This window comes from Lycium barbarum, chromosome 1 (assembly GCF_019175385.1).
Source record: "Lycium barbarum isolate Lr01 chromosome 1, ASM1917538v2, whole genome shotgun sequence".
Taxonomy (NCBI): Eukaryota; Viridiplantae; Streptophyta; class Magnoliopsida; order Solanales; family Solanaceae; genus Lycium; species Lycium barbarum.
In genome coordinates, this window is record NC_083337.1 from 148,723,714 (window position 1) to 148,747,624 (window position 23,911).

Here is a 23,911-nt window from a genome sequence, read left to right on the forward strand (position 1 = left end):
AAGTATTTAATTTTAAAATACAAAAGATATATTCATAACAGATCATTAATCATATTAAAAGTGTGTTTAATATAATTAACACTTTGCTTTTTTAGTTAAAGGAATACCATGTTTCTCTTTGTTTTATTTGTACACCGCGTGGGACCAATTATTTTCTTTGTAGAGACGTTGCCCTACTCTCAAAGATAGACACGAATGTTCCCCCACACAAAAAGCCATTTTCAAAATCCAAAGTCACCACCCCTAAAATACACAACTCTTTAACTTTAGTTTAAAACAAAAAAAGAGAGACGAAGACTAGTCACCACTTGTCCACTACACTTTATTCTCCTACTTGTTCTTGACATATAGTTGTGTTATATGCAAAGTTAAGCAGAGCAAGAAATATGGATTTATTAGCAATTGATGATATAATCAATCGGTTGCTTCAAGTTCGTGGCAGACCTGGAAAACAAGTGCAACTTTCTGAGGCAGAAATTAGACAACTTTGTCTAAAGTCCAAAGAAATATTCTTGCAACAGCCTAATCTTCTTGAACTTGATGCACCCATCAAGATCTGTGGTAAGGGTTTTTTTCATTTAAGTTGTATAGTTGTTGTTTTTCAATTTTTAGCCTTAATTACATCTTGGGGTTCCTTGAAAGCGGGCTTTCTTGATGCTGCAATTTTATATGATAGTTAGTTATTACTGAAATTAATTTGTTGCAGTGGATAAGTACTGATGTGGTCTTTCTTAGGGTTACGTTCTGTTACTTTGGCTAGTTCTGGTGAACAACTGGTTTTATTATTGGAAATTGACTTTTCCTAATTGCTGTTTGTTTGGTTTAGTGTTTGATTATTTTCCACCTAAGGGGTGTGGCAGTCATTTTTTCTTTTTCAGAAATGTCCAGACTCATGCTACATATCTCTTGCTTCAACCTAACATAGAAACTAATTTTCAATTTTTAATATCTAGATATATATTATTAAAACATTATCCTCATACACGCCACCCGGGGCTTTGTTCTAGTGTTAAGAGCATAACACGCGATGTGTGGGTTAGGCGCAGATCACTAGTTTGAACCCTGCTACAGACAAAAACCTGGTATTTAAGTAGAGAGCACCCATTTTTGATGACAAGGGAACCCGCAGCCACTACCCTTCGGGTGCGCATGGGGTAAACCCCGCTCTTGTGCAATGCCCGCAAACCACACAGAAGAGATAACCCGCACTAGGCAAGCCCCCTGTGACGAGCTCGACCCAGAAGGTAAATCCCCTGAGTTTCAAACCATGTGTCACTTGCCATTAAGAGATTTCTCGGTTATCAAAAAGTTTATCGTGATATCCTACCCTCCACCTTGTATATAACTCACTTTGTACTCAACTAAACACTGGAGGGTGATCCATAAGATAAATTTGTAAGGTGAAACAATATTTTTGAAAAACATCTCCCTTCATGTCCAATGCGTCCAAATTGCATGAATTTGTTGATTTTTGCTTTTAATTAGTTTGAAGGCTGTTACTAGCAGCGTAGTCTGGATAGAGTTTTTGCATTCAACTTAATGAGGCCACCAGTAGATTCAGTTACAAACAGTATGGATAGGAACGAATGGACTTGCTTTAAGATATTTTGTATTCTGGAAGCCGTACTAGTATTTATTGCTTAGGGTAAAACAGTAGGATTAAACCCTTTTCTGTAAATAATAACTCTTACTTTTGCTAATCATTTATTTAGTTTCAAAAAAAAAAAAACACTCTTACTTTTAAGTTGTTCATCTTTTTATTTTGTATTCTATATTTCTACTGGGACAGTTTGACATGTGTCGCTAGTTAACAAGTACCTGGCATAAATAATGAGATTAACCTTTGCTAATGATCTCATTCATAGTTCTCTTCCCGCTTTATAATCCATCATTCTTCTCTTGAATAATCCTATTTCCTCTTTATCTACATATGCCAGTGAAAAGGTCTCTCATTAATGTTATTTCTGGTCCAACGGATGAGGCGTGACTTGGAAGGGGAATATTTGAATTACTTGCCTTACTATTTCCCTCTTTTACTTCCTAATGGAACTAGGAAAATAACCCCCACGTCTCATTATTTTCTGCCTCTCCTCGTTCACACCTGTTTTCTCTCCTCAATTTTTTTTAAGAAGTAGGATGATATCTTTTAGAGGTCCTCCACTGAAGTAGCATTAATTGCTCTCCTGAAGGGCCTCTTATTCATACATAAGATTTGATTGCAATTGATGTTAGGCAGCTTTACAGAAAATAAAGTTAGGTTACCTATTGTTGTATTTGCATTAGCTTCTCGTTTTTTAAATTCCTTCTCACTACCCCCGTGGGACCCCCCCCCCTGGCCCACCCCCTACCCACAAAAACAGAGAGGTTTGTGCAGAATGTAGTAAAGGTTATGGATAGTATTAGGTGAATTTTTTCTGAGATAGATGAATAGTATTAGGTGAATTGTAAGCAAAGTACCTTTACCATTTCCTATCCTCCATTATGTGATTAAACACCTTTGACTGATGAACATATTAGAGTCTGGAATCTATTTTGGGCGTAAAAAGTTTGTGTATGGATTCCACAGCATTATTAAATATGAAGCTGATAGATGAAGTCCATGAAGGCAATGCAGGAGCATGAAGTCATCTATGGTATTCGTGACCAGTTAATCTTTGCTTATAAACTGAGACTTTGAGGTGATACCTATGATTTCTGTACTTGCTAACTCCTTTAAGATTATCACCATTTCAGTTTGTAGGAACTAACTTTGGAGGAGAGTCGGGGAGAGAGAGAGAGAGAGAGAAACATCAGTGTGTGGCCATGAAATGAATGAAGTTATATAATATTTTCAGTTCCTGACAGTTGTTGCTATAGTAAGTTTTTGGTATCAGATACAATTTTTTGGAAGTGACCCATGATTCCAGTTAGTTTCTATCTTTGGGCCAGCTAGAAGGAAAGAGAAATCTATAACTTCTAAAATAGACATCAGTGGGAAAGCTGATGTAATTAGTTATCCTAGTTATCGCTACCGGTCTTTCAGGCACTAAATCTTCCCTAAGGTTTCTCCTCAAGCTTAAAAGAATGGATCTTACACTGTCATTCAGGTCAATTGACTTGTGGCTTTGCCTTCTGTCACACATAATCTTGTTTAAAAAATTGGTCCTCTTACATATCCTCTCAGCTTTTATTGTCCTTTACTTTCCATTTCAAATTTCTCTCTTTTCAGCCATTTGATATTACCCATCTGCTAATTATGAGTTCCTAAACTAACCAAATTGCCAGAGTTTCCAGAGTATAGATACCATGGAGTCGCTTGGTCAACATGAAAATTTCCGTGGATCGTGGGTGATGTGTTGTGTCTAAACAACTGTGTGACATGATATATGTAACTTTTATCATGTTTTTGTTTTCCAACTAAACTTGGATGTCTAGATTATTCAGTCAAGGCATGAACTAGCTGTATCCCTAGGTTTTCTTACTCTCTTTTCTCTTCAATGTTTGGGAGATGTACCCATACTGATGACTAATAAGCTTTTAGCTCTGTCTTCCTGTTGAAAGTATAAGTAACGATTTTAAGAAATGAAACTAAACCTAGAGTAGAAATGCTACTTTATCTTTATGTAATTTCCTTTCTTTGAATTTTATCATTCAATTTGATTTACCCGATTGATTTTTTTTTCAAAAGCCAACTGATTATTTGTTTTCCTAAAATGAGAAAGCAAGTAAAAGCGAGTAAAATGGTGGTTAGTGATGGTTAGAAATACACGATCTATTTACACTTTGAGTTAGTTGGGTAAACTCATTGAGTCTTTTGCATCTGCTTGATGCTTTTGAATATAACAACTTCATTAAAAAAAAAAAAAAAAAACGCATTGAGTCAAAGCTGGTTTGAGTGGCTAATGATGTATGCTCCAGTAATCATTATGTTAGTAGCACCTTAATCCATAATGTGAATATTATCTGGAAATATGTACAAACTTGGAGCACCTATAGAGGGACAACACTGCTTTGGTAGACACCTGTTTTTTAGCCCCTTCAAGTAGTTTATAAAACTGAATGAGCTGGTAATTTGCTAAACCAGATGGAAGTGGGTTCTCAAAGGACAAGATATAAGAGTATTTTTTCCATTTCTCTTTTCATCATTCTTCATTTGAGATTATGAACTTGTCTTTACACAAGTTCAATTCACACCAAGAGCAATAGAAAAACTGTTGAACATCTCTCAGTAGTTGATTCATCCATTTTACATTAAAATCTATTTTATTTTGGCTGCAACCAGTAATGCTACCATCCTGATCATCTATTTTCACAGACAATATATGAAACTTTTCTGCTGCACAGAAGAGCGTGAATATTGCATTTATATATGTGAGATTCAACTGAAGAGGTCTAGCTTTGATGTTCTTCGGGTAATTGGACCTGCTGGGAATAATTTAGCGAATATTGTCAATCAATTTCTACTACCAGTCTACCACTAACATACTAGTAATGACGCCATCCAGTTAGATCAATCAGTGTGGTCATCGTTGTTTCTGACCGAAAGAACTTTGCTCAAAGAGCAAAGACTGCTGTTGTATGGTGTGCTTCATGTTGTGCATGCATCGTGACTTCACTCCCTTATGCATTTTATTTGCTAATATTCTTGTTCATAGATTTCTATCCTGCGTCCTTCCGCTGCTTCTCATCTTTCTTACTGAACAGTGTTTTTAGCTAATTTTTTTTCTTTGCAATACATGGTTCAGGGGATATCCATGGTCAGTATTCAGATCTACTTAGGCTGTTTGAGTATGGTGGATTACCTCCAACATCCAATTACCTATTCTTGGGTGACTATGTTGATCGGGGGAAGCAAAGTTTGGAAACAATATGCCTTCTTCTTGCATATAAAATAAAGTATCCTGAGAACTTTTTTCTTTTGAGGGGAAACCATGAATGTGCTTCTGTGAATCGTATATACGGATTCTATGATGAGTGCAAACGAAGGTTCAATGTTCGACTTTGGAAAATATTCACAGATTGTTTTAACTGCCTCCCAGTGGCAGCTCTGATTGATGAAAAGATATTGTGTATGCACGGTGGACTCTCTCCCGATCTTCATCATTTGGATGAGATAAGGAACCTTCAACGACCTACCGATGTTCCAGACAGCGGGTTGCTCTGTGATCTTCTCTGGTCAGATCCTAGTAAAGATGTTAAAGAGTGGGGAATGAATGACCGGGGAGTTTCTTACACCTTTGGCCCTGATAAGGTCACAGAGTTTCTTCAGAAGCTCGATCTTGATCTTATTTGTCGTGCCCACCAGGTTCGAACTGGATATTTCTTATAAGGTTTAATAGCATTTTTGGTCCTTTAGTTATTGGTAAATTCGAAGTTTAGTCCCTATGATATCTGACTAGCACATATTACACCTTCGATTAACTGAATTTTGCACTTTTGATCCTTTTGAATATTCACAAGTTAACCTTAATTATTAACCATTTTATCACTTAATTACTCAAACGTTACGCTAAATTTGTATTGTTACTTCATGTTTGACGGTAATGTAGTTTTAAGTGCTCAAATATAACATTTTCTATTTGAAGGAACTAAAAACACATTTTAAATTATTGAAGGTTAAATATGCTGAGTTTATCATAAGGACCAAAAACAAAATTTACCAATAACCTAGGGGGACTACAAGTGCTATTATACCTACTTATAATGTTCTTTTTTGGGGAGTTTTGTTTCTTAAATCTTACTGGCTATGTGTGTAACTGCAGGTTGTGGAAGATGGATATGAATTTTTTGCTGATAGACAACTTGTGACGATTTTTTCAGCCCCTAATTATTGTGGAGAGTTTGACAATGCTGGTGCTATGATGAGTGTGGATGAGACTCTGATGTGTTCTTTTCAGATATTAAAGCCTGCAGAGAAGAAGCCAAAGTTTGGAGGATTTGGGAGCACTACTACGGTTAAAAATGCAACTCCAGCAAAATCGAAGGTAAACCTATATGCAAGCGGCAACTTTTACTTTTGATCCAAGTGGTATGCATGTTTTATTTAGTAGTTACTTAAACAACCTACCATCTATTGCAAGTGCCTTAGTAAAAATGCATCGGAAAATTCCAGCCTTCTATCTTCAAGCACTCGATAACCTTTGCCGAATCCCTTTTCTCTCTGTTCCTTCTGTAGTCCTTTAGGAAGAAATGAAAAGAGCGGTGAGAATCTCATAAGACAAAACTATCCTTCCGTAGCCTTATTGTTAGGAAGAAATAAAAATAGTGGTTAAAATCTCATTAGACAAAACTATCAATGTCCATTCGCACTAATTCCAATTATTTTAAGTTTCTTTATTAGGTGAAATTTCGAAGGTGAACTTATATCCTGCTTCTGGCCATTTTTTGATATCTGATACAAGAACCATCAAAAAGTAAGAGGTGTTGTTGTTATTTGTTTGCACCAATATCAAATTATGATCAGCATTTAAGATAGTGTCAGCAGTTGGATCCAGGAGCTGCTTAATTTGTTGACATATAAATCTAATTAATGTCCCTTGAGTTCATTCTGCAAGAACCTCCCTTTATCTTCCGTTTCCCTGTTTCCTTATTCTGGGGTAAAGGACTCTTTCCACATCACATTTAGTCAATGTATTTAGGCATCGAAGATCATGGTCCAGGCTACTTTCGGATTATAATCAATATAGGCTACTTTCGGAGTATAATCAGTATATTAAGTTTTTTTTCTCCTCATTGCATGTCTCATAGTTGAGTCAGTCTGATGGTATCATTCTCTTTTAGATGAATCCTTGTGCTGCTTGGCTATATTTTGCTTCTTTTAACAGTACTTACGGATGTTTATTCATACGCATTGATGGTCACTGATGTGGTTCTCCCTCTTTGTGCCACTTTAACACTGATATCCAAATTTCGTTACAGTCATTTCTTGGTAAAATTGGATGAGACGAACCAAATCCAGTTTCATTGTCAACTACCCCTCTTAGCTCCAGTATATGCAGATGGAGGCTCGGGTTTGGAAGCATTGCAGAAGTGAAGAAGATACCTTCCCAAGATTCGAATCGGGAAATCTGTAGTAATTTTGATTTGTCATGTATGATATAAACCAATCCAGTGAGGCAAGCTGTATGATTCACCAGCAAATAGATTTTCTAACCCTCTTTTGGTCTTTTATTCAGGAAACTTTTTTGGTGCAGTTTGATCCAGGGAACAAATGTTACCCTTTGTGTTAAAAAGTGCTGGATGTCTGTTTTCTTAGATGCGTATGTTTCTCTTGTAATGTTTCACGCTTTTGTAGAGTTTAGCTGTCCCTTGGATTTAATTTTTGTCTCAAACTGAAGAACTACAAAATGCAACCCACAAACATTTGAAAGTCAAATATCATAATTATGAGAAAGTCAAATATCATAATTTCAGTCCCCAAAGTGTGCAATGGTCTTTAATCATCTTATTCTGCCTTTTTCAATCTTAATTATGGCTAATCATGCTCTGACAAGGATTGCGCAAATATCCTCCTGTTGTTTGAAGGTTAGAGGTAAAAAACGTGTACTCCTATTCCATTTTATATCACTCTTTCATCAACTCCAAAATTTTATGACACCCTTTTTATTTTAGCCTACTTAAAACGGGATGATACCTTCTTGTATTTGACTACTATTTAGCTCTAAACATCTCATCTTTAATATTATGACCAGATGGCGTATGCTCGTGCGCCCAACATTTTGGATTATAGTGTATACATGTGTATGTAGTTATGTTTAGGTACTGATAATATGTATATTTTATATTGCTAATAAACATACATTAGTTTGCACTGTTTATATATATATATATATATATATATATATATATATATTATGTTCAAAACACGATTAATATAATATTGTAGTTTGTGCTCCGTATTCAAAATTTTATTATATTAGTGTTTGCTACGAATACAAAATTTACAAAAATTTATTAATATTTTTTAAAAGAGAAGATTTGTTTAAAAGGAAATTATTTTCCTCTCTTTGAGACAAAACAATAGCAATATTTAAGCATCAGTTGATACTTTGAATTTTAATTCGATTAATTTAAAGGTGTAAAATATTCTATTGCTAATGTATGTAGATTGGACCTAAACAATAATTATTATCTTTTTATCAAATTTTGATTTGGATAATTGTAATTCAAATCATTAAATTAATTTTACATGTTTAAAACGAAACAAAGTAGAAATTTGATTTTTTATTTGAACGAAGAACTACTATTTTTTAATTTTTGGTGAATATTCTTGGTTTAACTCATTTTACTTATCATGTTGTCTTCTGCACGGTTTTTTAAGGAAACGTCAATTAGAATTATAATTTGACTAATTTACCTTATTTATTATTTGACCTCCATTTAATATTATGTTTTCTTTTTCGACATTAATCTCTTTTCACATTTATTAGAGTAAGAATAAAAATGAAAAAGTAATTAAATTCTATCTTATTTTAAAATATAAATATTTTAAGTATATTTATTTAGTAAACATAACAAATAAATGACATAACGGAATAGCAAATACAACAGTTAAATATCTTGATTAGATGTTAGGCTAATATAAGAAAAGAAAGGAAATTGTATGGTTTGGCTACTTAACATTTTGAAGAAAAGCAATAATATTGGGTCCACATTTTTTGCTGTACAATAATTTTATTTGCTCCCACTAATGGGTTGATACGTATGTGACAATGAATCCACTATTATTGACTTAATGGGATACTTTGAAAATAACATGAATATTGTTTGATTTTTTAATATGGGGTGCACGTTTTTTTTCTTTTGACATTGCTTTTTTTTTTAATATGGGGTCCACTTTTTTTTTTTTTTTTGATATCGCTTGATATTTTTAATATGGGATCCATCTTTTTTTTTTACATGAGTTTGGAGGTGGTGGGGTTCACTTTTTTTCCTTTTTATTTTTTTTAATTTTTTATATTGCTTTATTTTTTTAGTAAGGGGTCCACTTTTTTATTTTTTATTTTAAATTGAGTGGTGACTGACCACGAAACTCTATAGAAACTCATGTTTCTATAGAGTAGAAAAGAAATTTTATAGCTATTAAAATGTGATTGCAAGTAAAACCCCAAGTGCATAACGAAAAGCTATTTTTGTACTATACAATAGTTCAACAAAGACAAAAAATAACCCTAGTCTTTTTCTTTTACAAATTTTGGCTAGTATGTAATGTACAATATGAGGTGGTATAATTTGTTATGCACTGATTATTCTTGGTATACGTTTGTTATAATCTAAGGGTCCGTTGAGGAAATGATTTAAAAAAAAAAATTAAAATGATTTTTTATTACACATTGGAAAGATTTAATGGTTTGTTTTGATTTTTGAAGATGAGTTTTCCAATCTTAAAAACTAGCAAAACCAGTATTTAAGTATATTTGTTTCCAGCATAAAACTTCCAATTTTTTTTCAACTAAAATGTATGTCCAAACATGACTTCAGCTTCCAAATATTATTTTCAACTTTAAGTATTACTTCTTTTTTTTTTTTTCAAATAATACTCAATTCATGTCCAAACGCCTAGTAAATAGACATCACTGTCACGCCCTAAACCATGGCCTGGGCATAAAACGGCACTCGGTGCCTTACTGCATGTGACCGAGCGAACCACATGGCTTGCTGAATCATCATGAGGCATAACATGAGCGAAATATAACGTGATTGCATGACGAGCCTTTATAAAATGCAATAAGTCATAATACTTAATCAAAATACTTGTTTAAACATGAGTGCGAAAATAACATGAATGAGCCAAAATGGCTATACGACCCCGAAAGTATGACATGACATAACTGACTTGTCTAGTCTATGAAACCTCTAACATAAGTCTGAACATGGAAAACATACTCGCTGGGACAAGGCCCTCGGCATACCTCAGATGCATAGCTAATCATAAAATAAAGAGTTGACTAAACCCCGAATGAGATGGGGCTCACCAATAAGCTGATAAGAATGTTGTCCTACTGAGCAGATGCGTCGTCCTGTAAATCAGTACCTGCATCGTGAAATGCAGGCCCCCGGGCAATAAAAGGGGATGTCAGCACATTGAATGTACTGGAATGTAAAGCAACTGAAAGAAATAACATGAGACATGGAATAATATGATAAGAACTGAAACTGAAACCTGGACATGAACATGAGCATGAGCATGAGCATGGGTACATATATATATATTGTTGGGTGTGGAATTGGCCAAACAAGTCAATTCTTTTGTTCACATAGTCGTGATGTAAGCGCTTACCTCATAATAGTCGTGATGTAAGCGCTTACCTCATCATAGGAAATTCATTCCTATAAATAGGTAGCTTATGGTTCATTTGTAAGACACCAAATTGAAGAAGACAACACATCCCAAAGAGAGAAAAAATCTAAGAGAAATACTCTTAGTGAAAGGCCTAAGTAAGAGAAGGTCTTTGAGAGAATTTTCTGTGGTAAAATTCTTGAGTGTAATTGGGATTGGGGTTGTGAGGTTGAGTGTTGTAAACACTTGTAATATTTCTTCTTTAATAAGATCTGCAGTAGCAACGTGGACGTAGCTCTCTCATTGAGGGTGAACCACTATAAATCTGTGTGTGCTATTTATTCTTCGTTTACATCACGGCGTAAGTAGGTTCTGTCTAAGGAGGTTGGTATTTAAGTGGTCTAGCTGTGACCCTCCAATATTTCCTGGGAACCTGCTTACAAAGGTCGGATTTGGGATTCAAATCCTAACAACTGGTATCAGAGCAACAGGTTGTGTTGTGATTTAGAAACGATGGGAGGCGAAGAAGGTACGACGCACGGCATCGGTAAATTCGATGGTACAGACTTTGCGTTCTGGAGAATGCAAATTGAAGATTATTTATATGGCAGAAAGCTTCATGAACCTCTGAGTCCGAAACCAGAGGAGATGAAGCAAGCAGATTGGGATCTCCTCGACAGACAAGTTCTGGGAGTCATTCGGCTAACGCTGTCGAAGAACGTTGCTCACAACGTGGCAAAGGAGAAGACCACTGCAGATGTGATGAAGGTATTGTCTGATATGTATGAAACCTTCGGCAAATAATAAGGTATTTCTCATGAAGAAACTATTTCATCTAAAGATGATGGAAAATGCTCATGTTGCTGCACACATAAATGAATTCAATACCATTGTAAATCAATTGTCATCGGTAAAAATTGATTTCGATGATGAAGTACAAGCTCTAATTTTGTTGGCATCCCTACCAAATAGCTGGGAGCCAATGAGAGCAGCGGTTAGTAATTCTGTCGGCAGTAACAAACTAAAGTTCAACAATGTTAGGGATCGTATCCTTGCTGAGGAGGTGCGCAGGACAGATTCTGGAGAGGCATCGACGAGTTCTGCTTTTAATGTTGAAAACAGAAGCAGAAATTTTGACAGAAACTACAACCGAAATAGGGGCAGATCGAAGTCAAGGAATGGCAGGGGTCAATCCAGACCAGGACGAACACACGAGTGTTGGAACTGTGGAAAACCAGGTCACTTCAAGAAGAACTGCAGGGCGCCAAAGAAGGAGGACAACAAGAGGGCTGGAATTAACGCTGCTACGGAAGACATTGGTGATGCGTTGTTGCTATCGATTGACAGCCCGATAGACTCTTGGGTGCTTGACTCAGGAGCGTCCTTTCATACCACCCCATATCATGATATAATGACAAACTACGTGGCTGGGAATCTCGGCAAAGTTTATTTAGCCGATGGAGAGCCGCTAGACGTTGTTGGCACGGGAGACATTAATTTGAAGATGTCAAATGGATCCTCGTGGAAGATTACAAAAGTTAGACATGTTCCAAAGCTGATGCGAAACCTGATCTCAGTAGGTCAGCTTGATGATGAGGGATATGATCTCAATTTTGGTAATGGGTCTTGGAAGGTGGCGAAAGGTGCTATGGTAGTTGGCCGAGGAAAGAAGATTGGCACTCTCTACATGATGACTAGCTGTCGTGATACTGTTGCTGTGGTTGACAACACAAAGAAGACAGATTTGTGGCATTGTCGGCTGGGACATATCAGCCAGAAGGGGATGAAGCTGTTGGTGACAAATGGCTTAATTCCGGAGCTAAAGACGGTGGACCTTCATACGTGTGAGAGCTGCATTCTCGGAAAACAAAAGCGAGTAAGCTCCTCAAATGCAGGCAGGGAGTTGAAGGTCGAGAAGCTTGAATTGGTGCACATAGACGTGTGGGGACCTACCACTGTCCCCTCTCTTGGAGGATCACACTACTACGTGACCTTCATTGATGATTCAACTAGGAAGGTGTGGGTTTACTTTATGAAAAATAAATCCGATGTGTTTAGTGTATTCAAAAGATGGAAAGCCATGGTTGAGAATGAAACAAACCTCAAGTTGAAGTGTTTGAGGTCCGACAACGACGGAGAATACACTAATGGTGATTTCAAACGGTACTGTGCCGATAATGGGATCAAGATGATGAAGACTATTCCTGGAACGCCGCAACAAAATGGAATAGCTGAAAGAATGAACCGAACATTGAACGAGCGTGCTCGGAGTATGAGAATACACTCTGGACTGCCCAAGATATTCTGGGCAGATGCAGTCAATACCGCGGCCTTCTTAATTAACCGAGGACCGTCAGTTCCCTTGGATTTCAGAATTCCAGAAGAAGCCTGGAGTGGCAAGAAGGTAAATCTTTCATTTCTGAAAGTGTTCGGCTGCTTATCATATGTTCATAATGATGATACGGCTAGAAGCAAGCTTGATCCAAAATCAAAGAAGTGTTACTTTATTGGCTATGGTGACACCGAGCTTGGTTACCGATTTTGGGATGAACAAAATCGGAAGATCATCCGAAGCAGGAATGTTGTCTTCAACGAAGAGGTACTGTACAAAGACAAGTTGCAAAAAAAATCAGAATGTCAAGACAAGGAATCGGAAATAGTCGATTTGAGAGACTTCCCGACACCTGAGCCGCAGCCAGGTACAACCGAGGAAGAGGAACAAACAATCCGAGAAGGTGCTGATGAAAGTGCCGATTATGAAATAAATAAGCAGACGCCAATCACAGAACTGCGTAGATCATCCAGGATCAGGAAGCCGATTCACAGGTACTCTCCATCCCTCAACTACATTCTACTCACTGATAGAGGGGAGCCGGAATGTTATGAAGAAGCAATGCAAGTCGATGAATCGACCAAGTGGGAGCTGGCAATGAAAGATGAGATGGATTCACTATCGGCAAATCATACATGGGAGTTAACCGAGTTGCCAAAGGATAAGAAGGCATTGCAAAACAAATGGGCTTATCGGATAAAGGAAGAACCCAATGGAAGCAAGCGTTATAAAGCAAGGCTGGTTGCAAAGGGATTTCAACAGAAAGAAGGCATTGACTATACGGAGATCTTCTCTCCCGTAGTCAAGATGGTGACTATCAGAACTGTTCTTGGACTGGTAGCAAAGGAAAATCTACATCTGCAACAGATGGACGTGAAAACTGCATTTCTTCACGGTGATCTAGACGAGGAAATCTACATGCGACAGCCGGAGGGATTCAAAGTCAAAGGAAAGGAGAATCTGGTGTGCAAACTTCAAAAGAGTCTGTACGGACTAAAACAGGCTCCAAGACAGTGGTATTTAAAGTTTGACAGCTTTATGAAGAAAGCTGATTTTTCAAGGTGCGAGGCAGATCACTGCTGTTACTTTAAAAAATTTGAAGACTAGTACATGATACTGCTACTCTATGTCGACGACATGCTAATCGTAGGAGCAAACCTACAGGAGATTGATCGGTTGAAAAAAGGGCTATCGGAAGAGTTTGCAATGAAGGATTTGGGAGCTGCAAAGCAAATCCTTGGGATGAGAATCGACCGAAGCAATGAGGGCATCAAACTCTCACAAGAAGAATATGTGAGGAAAGTTATCAAAAGGTTCAACATGCATGATGCCAAGCCAGTCAGCACTCCCTTGGCTGGACACTTTCGGTTGTCAAAGGATCAGTCGCCGACAACCGAGGATGAGAAGAAGCAGATGGACAAGATACCTTATGCATCTGCAATCGGTAGTCTTATGTATGCAATGATATGTACAAGGCCAGACATTGCACATGCAGTGGGAGTTGTCAGCCGATTTATGAGCAATCCGGGAAAGCAACACTGGAGGCTGTGAAGTGGATATTCAGATATTTGAAAGGCAGCTCGAGTTCAACTCTGTATTTCCGAAAATCAAAAACAAGATTGCAAGGGTATGTTGATGCTGACAACGGTGGTGATATTGATAGTAGAAAGAGCACATCCGGGTATGTTTACACCTTCGGAGGTACTGCAATCTCTTGGGTTTCCAAGTTACAAAAGATAGTAGCTCTCTCTAGTTGTGAGGCTGAGTACGTTGCTGTGACGGAGGCCACAAAGGAAATGATGTGGCTACAATCTTTTCTGCGGGAATTGGATCAGGACCACGAGGGAAGTGTGCTATATTGTGATAGCCAAAGTGCTATTCATTTGGCAAAGAACCCGGTCTACCATGCTCGAACGAAGCACATACAACTCCGGTACCATTTCATTAGATCAGCTTTGGAAGATGGAGCGCTAGTGCTTGAGAAGATCGCAGGGAGTCAGAATCCAGCAGACATGCTGACAAAGGTAGTGACGATAGACAAACTGAAGCTATGCTCAGCTTCAGTTGGCCTGCACGAAGTATGAAACTAGGAAAGAGCTGCTGCATCGATCAAAGTGTGAAGACAAATTAAAATTAGTCTTCAAGTGGGAGATTTGTTGGGTGTGGAATTGGCCAAACAAGTCAATTCTTTTGTTCACATAGTCGTGATGTAAGCGCTTACCTCATAATAGTCGTGATGTAAGCGCTTACCTCATCATAGGAAATTCATTCCTATAAATAGGTAGCTTATGGTTCATTTGTAAGACACCAAATTGAAGAAGACAACACATCCCAAAGAGAGAAAAAATCTAAGAGAAATACTCTTAGTGAAAGGCCTAAGTAAGAGAAGGTCTTTGAGAGAATTTTCTGTGGTAAAATTCTTGAGTGTAATTGGGATTGGGGTTGTGAGGTTGAGTGTTGTAAACACTTGTAATATTTCTTCTTTAATAAGATCTGCAGTAGCAACGTGGACGTAGCTCTCACATTGAGGGTGAACCACTATAAATCTGTGTGTGCTATTTATTCTTCGTTTACATCACGGCGTAAGTAGGTTCTGTCTAAGGAGGTTGGTATTTAAGTGGTCCAGCTGTGACCCTCCAATATTTCCTGGGAACCTGCTTACAAAGGTCGGATTTGGGATTCAAATCCTAACATATATAACATAAGTAAAACATGATATGTAGGGAGAGCATTTCATAAACCGATCATGTGATATCACCACGTGGGTACGTGGAGTCTGGTACCTCACCGGACCAGCAGAGCCCCCATACCTTGCCAGGGTATAAGGTGATAACATGCCTGATGGATCCATTCAGTGTAAAATTAAGGAATCATCCTAACTGGGCGGAGCGATCCTTGTCCTACGGTGGCTACGTAGTTTCAGGCTATTTGAGCCTTCTCGGTAATTCGTGCAACTCCCAAAAACATGAACATGATATAATTGGCTAAGAAGCCCATGAATTTTGTGAATTAACTTGTACTTGACTTGCAATCATGATTTCACGAAATAACTTGTAAATATGGTTTCATGAAATAGCTTATATTTAGCATGTATGTATCTTGTATCATGGTATGAAATTAATTATGTAATATAGTTGCATGAAAACTTGCAGACATGTAGAATATTCATGAAATAATCATTTTTAGGTAAAAACATGCATGCAAGAACCCATGAAATACGAGATATGGGTTTTCATAGATTACAGACTAATTCTCAATAATCATATGGAGTTATTAAGAACACAATGATAGAATAATAGCAATTCATACATAATATAATCATGGACATGGACCTAGGGTTGTCATAGCATGGTATAGAAACCCTAGTTTTCATAAGGATTCATACTTTATGGATTTAGAGGCATGGAGAAGAACAATGATGTTCCCACACGTAGATAGCAACCCTACATACCTGGTAATGCTTCAAACTTGAATTAAAGACTTGAACTTTGAAGAAGATTTCCAAAATCTTGAATCTTGAACCTTGAGATGGGTTTTCTTGAAAACCCTAGTTTAGGAATGATGATTTCTTGTTTAGATTACAAGGATATGTATTTGAATTGACTTGGAATAATTAGAGTAGGCTTACCTTGGTGTTCTTGATGATGGGAGAGGGTAGGAGGTCGTTCTAGGGCTTGAAGGAATGAAAAATAATGATTTGAACTGATATGGACGAATATATACTGTTCTGGAAAATTGAATTTTACGTCCAGCAAAATACTGGCCGTATTTTGAAATACGGTTCGTATTCCGTGTGGACTACACTGCGTCTTTTCAGTAAAATGGTCATAACTCTTTGCACAGATGTCCGTTTGACCCCCATAATATACCGTTGGAAAGGTTTTTCAAAGCTCTACAACTTTCATCAAGGAAGTTTTCCCAAATTCCAAATGTGTTTTGAAATAAGGGCCGTATTTTGAAATACGGTCCGTATTTAACAATGTAACATCCAAATGCCAAATTCTAGAATGCTCAGAAATCCTTGATACCAATTTACGACTTGAAATACAGGCCGTATACTAAAATACGGTCACTGTTCATGGGCGTAAACCCCCATCTTACAACTGAAGAGGAAATTTCAAATTCCCACATTCTTTATCTGGTTTTCTAAGTCTAGGATTATGGTCAAAGCTTAGGTTAAAGGTACGGAGTGTTACAATCACGACGACTATAAACTACTATGATTAGACAGGTAAAATTATCTTTAGCTGACTAGCTAAAATTTCTTTCTTTGCACAGTCAAATATCACAGTTTAAAATGAAAAGAATAGAATATACAACAAGAAAATATGGTTAGGGTTATGCAGGTATTAGTTATGCAGGTATTAATAATGTAGTTATTAGTTATGCAGGGTTTAGTTATGCAAGGTTTAGTTATGCAAAAATTATTTCTTTGAATGTTGGTTTGTTATATTAAAAATTAATAAATATTATATACTTCTTAAAAATTAATACATGAATGACTTATCTCCTATCGGGCTACCAAGCGATTCCTTTAAGTGTTCAAGGTGGGTATCAAGACAATATTTTCTTTGCATAAGTGTTCAAGGTGGGTATCAAGACAATATTTTCTTTGCATAAGTGTTCAAGGTGGGTATCAAGACAATATTTTCTTTGCTCAGCCAAAATTTGTCAATATCTGCGTCATTGTCCTTGCTTTGTACCTCACTTCGTCTTTCAACCTTTTTATATTTTTTGATTTTTTTTAAGGTGAAAATTAGCCAAACATTTGCTACTCTTTGCTTACCCCAAAAGGCACTCAAAAGAACTTTCCCCATATGTAAATATCCAATGAAAACAAAAGTTTTTTGGATGACACTTTTTACACTTCCTGAAATGGTCCCCTTTTTTTCCATTTGAAGAGATTTCATGTTGTAGAGTCAAGGAGCCATACAAATATTAGTACAATAACTTATCAGTTGCCTCTGGTGTGTATATATACATACACACACACATATATAGCCAATTTCTTACTAGTATGCAGTGGCAGATCCAGGTTCATTCAGGGTGTTCGGAAAAAAAAAAAAAAGCTAAATGTACATTGTAATTTTTTGCCGAGGGTGTTCAAAAGTCAATATATGCATATAAACACAGAAAATTTACCCTATATATACATTGTAATTTTTTGCCGAGGGTGTTCGGCTGAACACCCTGGCCCCCAAGTAGATCCGCCCCTGAGTATATGTTATGAGCGGGGGCGTATTTAGAGGGTGCCGAGAGTGTTCACCCAAACACCCTCAACAAAAAATTACAGTGTATATATAGGGTAGATTTTCTGTGTTTATGTACATATATTAACTTTTGAATACCCTGAACAAATGTATATGATTAGCTCAAGTGGTCCAGGGTGTTCAAAATTGTCTCTTGCGTTCTAGACATAATTTTTTATGTTTAGCTTTTGTTGTTTTTTCCGAACCCCCTTGAGTGAAAATCTTGGATCTATCACTGATTATGAGGTCGAAAATAGTCTAACCCCTTCATTAGTATTCGACAACTAATCAAATATTTAAGTATTTTCATGGCTATTCCATATTTTCTTTTCGTATTATGTTTCCGTGAAACAAAAATTTATAATCTGTATTTTAATAATTTTGAGTCAAAATATTTTATCCTTGTATCTCCTAAATAGGAACGACACTAATGAACAAATTCAATATTTGGGTTTATAGTTTAACATTTCATTAGCCAAAACTATAATTAGCTACATTCTTCATCAGTAATCTGTTGCTATTAATGCGTCTCTTCATAGGATTAGCGACGGATTTTTCTATTTAGCTATAGATTTTGTGTCGCTAATTCCTTTTCTTTTAAGTAATGACCATCGTAACATACCATATAAAACGAGCAGTTAAATGATGGACTAGTAGAAGAAGGTTTTTTTTCTTCATATTATTCTCAGAAAAACATTATGGCCTTGGTTTTGTAAGTTGGAAACATTCCATATGCACTTGTCCATATACACAAGAAGGTGATAAGTGCTCTTTCAACTAGTCACAATGAACAAAAGGAAGCACGAAGAAGAAAAAAGGGGAACTTTCGCTTTCAACAATGCTTCTTTTGATCCCCTCCCCCCCTCTCCCCCCACAACAAACCCAATCGTGTAGGATAGGAATAATACGTGATGATACTCCCCTTATCGAAAACATTAGGTGCGAGTAAATTCTTACATATATATTCTGAATATAATTTTAGATTTTAGCGATATGCAGATAGTTTAGCATATTTGATATCTTTACCTTTGTGTGTGTGATGGGTAATATTGTAATACTTGTTAGTTTTTCCATTAATAGCTTGGTAAAATTTATCAAGACTCTTTAATTTAAAGTTATTATATAACTCTTAAAAGTTGATTAATGTGGCCATAATTTATGTGATATTCTTTCCATTTAGAAACGCTCAAAATGCTTTACACTATTCCACTAGTAATTTTCTTTTTGTATAATTATCATATCTATCAGTAATTCACACTCATCTAATTGTTTACAGTTTCAACTTTTTCATATTTCTTTATCAAACTGACTTTTTAACTATTATGATAATACCTTCAAATATCAAAATTAATACTATTAGACTTCATCTCCAGTCAAATAATTTCAATTAACTAAATTAAATCACCAAGAAGTATGCAATATGAATGAGATCCTTCAATTCTTAGGTCTTATTTTGAGCTTTGAGAATGAAAAATCTTTAGTAAAGAGCTTTTCTATTTTTATTGAGCTACGCACACAGTATAAATTTGAATTAGTTACTCAATAAGAAATAAACTAAATTAATAATTGTTGTCACTTTAGGTTTGTGGGGAACCAAATCACATTTCACTACCAAAACATATTGAAGAGAAAAAGCAACTCTATTCCCCAATAGCATCCAAAACACCTCATTTTGCTAACCGTTGAGAGCAATCAAAGGCTAACGAGAATCAGATTTTGGCTTTATAACTACTCAAAGGGTTCGGACAAGTGGGCCACATAAGACAGTCCATCACACTTCACGTGGACCACAAGCAGGCCTTAATGAGCCCACTTCAAAAAGTTGCAGTTGCAACTGACAATGAGTGCAATTATCTCAAAATATTTTGACCAACTTAATTAACAATAATAACAACAACAATCCAAAGTGATCGGAATTTGGGGAGGGGAGAGCGTATGCAGACCTTACTCATACAAGACTGTTTCCGATAAAGTATAGACCCTCAGCTCAAAAAAAGGTGAAAACGTAAGGCAAGGTTTTCCGTGCAAGATTTGAAATACAAGAATCAATGATATCATGTAGGGGTGTCAAATTTGACCCAAAAGGTGATGGCCCGCCCAACCCGCCCAAAATTTTATGGGTTGGGCTCAAGATAATTTCATATTGGGCTGATTTTAGCCCAACCCAACATAACCCATTTTAAAGTGATCTCCATCTTAGTCCAATACTAGCCCAATTCTAGCTCATTTTTAAGATTTACTTAAATTTGGGTTTATTGCTTGAGATTTACTTTTTTTTTTTTTTTTTCATGTATACACTTTTCTTGTATCATGTATCTTACAAGTTTGTGGTATATTTAATATGAAGGGAAATATTTTCACGAAAATATGTTTAATATGATGGGAAATATTTTTTACGAAAAATGTTTTTCTCGAAAATATTTATCACGGAAAATGATTTCCTCAAAAATATTTTTCACCAAAAAAATCCGCGAAAATAATTTTCAAGAAAAATATTTTTCGCGAAAAATAATTTTCAAGAAAAATATTTTTCTAGAAAATAGACCCTTCAAAACAACTGGGTCAAGTTGGGCGGGTCATGACCCAGCCCATTTTTAGCCCAATTCAGTCCAACCCATTTCAGCCCAAGTAACTTTTGGGCCAATGTTAGCCCAACCCATTTATTACCTCAGCCCATTTTGATTGGGCCAATTTCAGCCCAACCCGCCCATTTGACACCCCTAATATCATGTAAAAAAAAAGGGAAGAATCACTGATGGTGTTTAAGAAAATTGAAGTATATTTTTCTAAAAAGGTACCACCTTGTGAACTTTATATACATCTAAATTAATACAAGCAATGTTATAAGTCCCAACAATAGCAAATTAAAATATTTAAAACTTATTTCTAAAATCACAATAACAAAAAATTTATTTTGTGTTTTAAATAATAATAATGCCACGTAAAATAGGAGTTAATTGATTTTGCAAATCATTATAATCTTTTTTGATTGTATATCAAATATCTCAATTTCTTAATACGTACGTAATAAATTAAAAGGAAGTTCAATAAATTTTTATGTTCGTCTTCTCCCATTCAAATTATAAAAAGTTATATTGAATCATTTCCTCAATAAACAAGTAAGCACAAGGAGGTTGACACAATAGTCCTTTTGATTTACCTTAATTGTATTAATCCTTACGATGGGACTAATGGACCGTAATAGAAGTCCAACCCCAATTTGTACGGAATTTCAAATGTGGCAATTCCGTGATTATCGCCAAATTCGTAGGGCTTTTCTTTTTCACCTGATTTTTTCCTACTTTCCCTCTATAATTTGTTGCAATTCAGCTAACGACCACTACCGACCGTTAACCTATTTTTCTATGTAATTCTCTTATCGTGTATGGCCAGATTATAAAAATTTATGAGCAAATAAAACAAAGTGAATTAATAAAAAATTTCAGTGTGGACTTTTGAATTAAGTTAAATTGCCATTTGTGGCTAATAAAATTTTGTTTCAAGAAATATTTAAAAATCATATATTGAGAATAATGGAGTCAATTAGTTACTTAGTTACTTAATTCAGTTAGAGTAGCATGCTTAGTTGGATCCAGCTAATGTAAAGCTTATTGTAAAAACTTAAGTTAGTTAGGACAGGTGCCATACATTAATAGGTTGTGATGGTTAGTTAATTGAATAGGTCGGTGTTATGTGTATATATCTGTATGTGCTATAATCATTTCATTTCAAGTCAATTGAATATGAAAATATCTTTTCCCTAATCTCTCTCTCTCTCTCTCTCTAGAGTTCATCACAATTGATCATCTCTAATGCATCAGATCTGTAAAATCACTATGGTATCAGAGCTATCAATCGATAATTGATTCAAGTTCGTTTCAATTCGATCCTTATTTCTCTCAATTTGATCTCTGTTTTTGTGTTGCGTTTTTTTTCGAATGTTCAAAATCAATTGAAGAACAATTGTTCGGTTCTATTCTGTTCGACTGTTCGAAATTAATTGAAGAACCAGTATTCGATCTCCTTTAATTGAAGAAATTTTGCTCGATTGTTCAAATCAATTAAAGAACAATGGTGAGCACCGACACTATCGATGATGTAGAAAAAATGCATCCCCTTCATCTTCATCAATCGGACGTTCCGAGATCAGTGTTGACTACAATCCAACTCACAGGCATGGAGAATTACTCGTTATGGAGTCGATCTATGCTTCTAACACTCCGAGTTAAGAGTAAAGCAGGTTTTGTACATACACTTGTAAAAAGAATGGTTATAGTTCCGATTTAGAAGAACAATGGGACAAATGCAATGCGGTTGTCTTATCACGGATTATGGGTTTAGTTTCAAAGGAGTTAATGAGTGGAATTTCTTACGCAATAGACTCCTCAGTAGTCTGGGCAGATCTAAAGGAAATATTCGATAAGGTTGATAGATCTAGGGGATATCAGTTACATAGAGAGATTTGCACAATTTCGCAAGGTACTTCATCTATATCAGCTTATTTCACTAAATTACGCCTATTGTGGGATGAGTTTGATGCTCTTGTGGCTTCTCCATCCTGTGGTTTTCCAAAATACAAGAAATATATGAGCCCCTTGCAATATATGAAATTGTTACCTTTTTGATGGGACTGAATGAATCATATAATCAGCCACGTAGCTAGATATTGATGATGATTCCCCTGTCGCCGGTTAACAAAGCATACTCAATAATAATTTCTGATGAAAGCCAAAAAATGACTGTTGGTAATTACTCTGGTGGGAATATTGGTGAGTCATCTGCATTGTATGCCGGAAAAGGACCCTCATTTGGTGAGTCAACTGCATCATATGCAGGAAAAGGTTCTTCATTCTACAAGCAGACTAGTAACTACTCTGGGGCTGAGGTTGGTGTATCCTCAGCATTGTATACAGGAAAAGGACCACCATTTCACAAGCAGAAAAAGAACTACAGTCTGTAAATTGAAGGGGCATACTAAGGAGACTTGTTATAGAGTTGTTGGGTATCCACCAAACTTTAAGTTCAAAAAGAAGTTAGGTCAAAACAATGGTCACAACAATGGTGCAAGGATGGCTAATGCAATTGAAATGGATGATCTTTTTGCAGCAATAGTGAGGAACCAGGACCTACAGATCCATGCACAACCACCTTTCACACAAGAACAATATGGCCAGATTCTCAGAATGCTAAGCAAGGAACAATCTGATGAGCCAGTAGCAAACATGACATGTATTGACAAGGCTTGTTTCATTAACAGTGATTGTTATAAAAAATTAAAAAGATGGATAGTTGACTCAGGCACAACACAGCATATAACATCAGATTTAGGTGCATTATTTGATCTAGCAAAAGTACAAGATGAAAGTAGGAGGCAAGTACACTTACCTAATGGGCAAACTACATTTATCACACACATTGGCAACTATAAGTTCAATAGTAAGGATATGTTGAAAGATGTCTCAGTGGTACCTGATTTAAGTATGATTTAATGTCAGTATCACAAGTGACTAAGCAGTTAAGGTGCTCAATAAACGTTTTTTGTAAATTTTAGGACCTCATTACTGGGAGAATGAGGGGGATTGGTAGAGAAAATGGAGGACTCTATTTGTTATTGAATCATTCATCAACACCTGGTAAAGCTGGACACACTACTGAAGCAACACAACTGATGACAGTAGAGACAGATAGAGTGGAGGAACTGATGTGGCACAGGAGACTTGGGCACCCTTCAATCACTGTTCTCAGGAAAATGTCTTTGGCAAAATGATAGACAGTCTAATTGTGTAACTAATAAATGTACTGTTTGCCCCCTAGAAAACCAGACAAGATTGTCTTTTACTTTGAGTTCTAGTAGGAGTATTCATATGTTTGACCTAGTTCACATAGATGTAGGGGTGTTCATGGTCCGGTTTGACTCGATTTTTTGTTAAAACTAAACCAAACCAATTAAGTCGGTATTTTTTAATATTCAAACCAAACCATTATAGTATAAATTCTATCGGTTTCGATTTTTTCGGTTTTGTTGGTTTTATCGGGTTGGTTCGGTTTTTGCGGTTTTTTCGAATTTTAAGA

The 23,911-nt window shown here is 36.1% G+C and overlaps 1 protein-coding gene across 1 annotated transcript; it reads left to right on the top strand.

Annotated features, from left to right (window-relative positions):
- The first annotated feature begins 211 nt into the window (after window positions 1-211).
- LOC132643040 (serine/threonine-protein phosphatase PP1 isozyme 2-like) lies at window positions 212-7,233 on the top strand. Its single transcript, XM_060359901.1, has 4 exons — window positions 212-561; window positions 4,725-5,284; window positions 5,742-5,963; window positions 6,898-7,233. Exons 1-4 carry the CDS (start codon window positions 387-389, stop codon window positions 6,919-6,921), a joined length of 981 nt encoding a protein of 326 aa, XP_060215884.1. The 5' UTR covers window positions 212-386; the 3' UTR covers window positions 6,922-7,233.
- The last annotated feature ends 16,678 nt before the right edge of the window (window positions 7,234-23,911 follow it).

Bases quoted from the DNA above. Each gene is read 5' to 3' on its own strand.
- LOC132643040 (XM_060359901.1), top strand. From the start codon at position 387: ATGGATTTATTAGCAATTGATGATATAATCAATCGGTTGCTTCAAGTT. The intron at 562-4,724 runs GTAAGGGTTTTT...TACATGGTTCAG, and splicing joins TGCACCCATCAAGATCTGTG to GGGATATCCATGGTCAGTAT. The intron at 5,285-5,741 runs GTTCGAACTGGA...GTGTAACTGCAG, and splicing joins TTATTTGTCGTGCCCACCAG to GTTGTGGAAGATGGATATGA.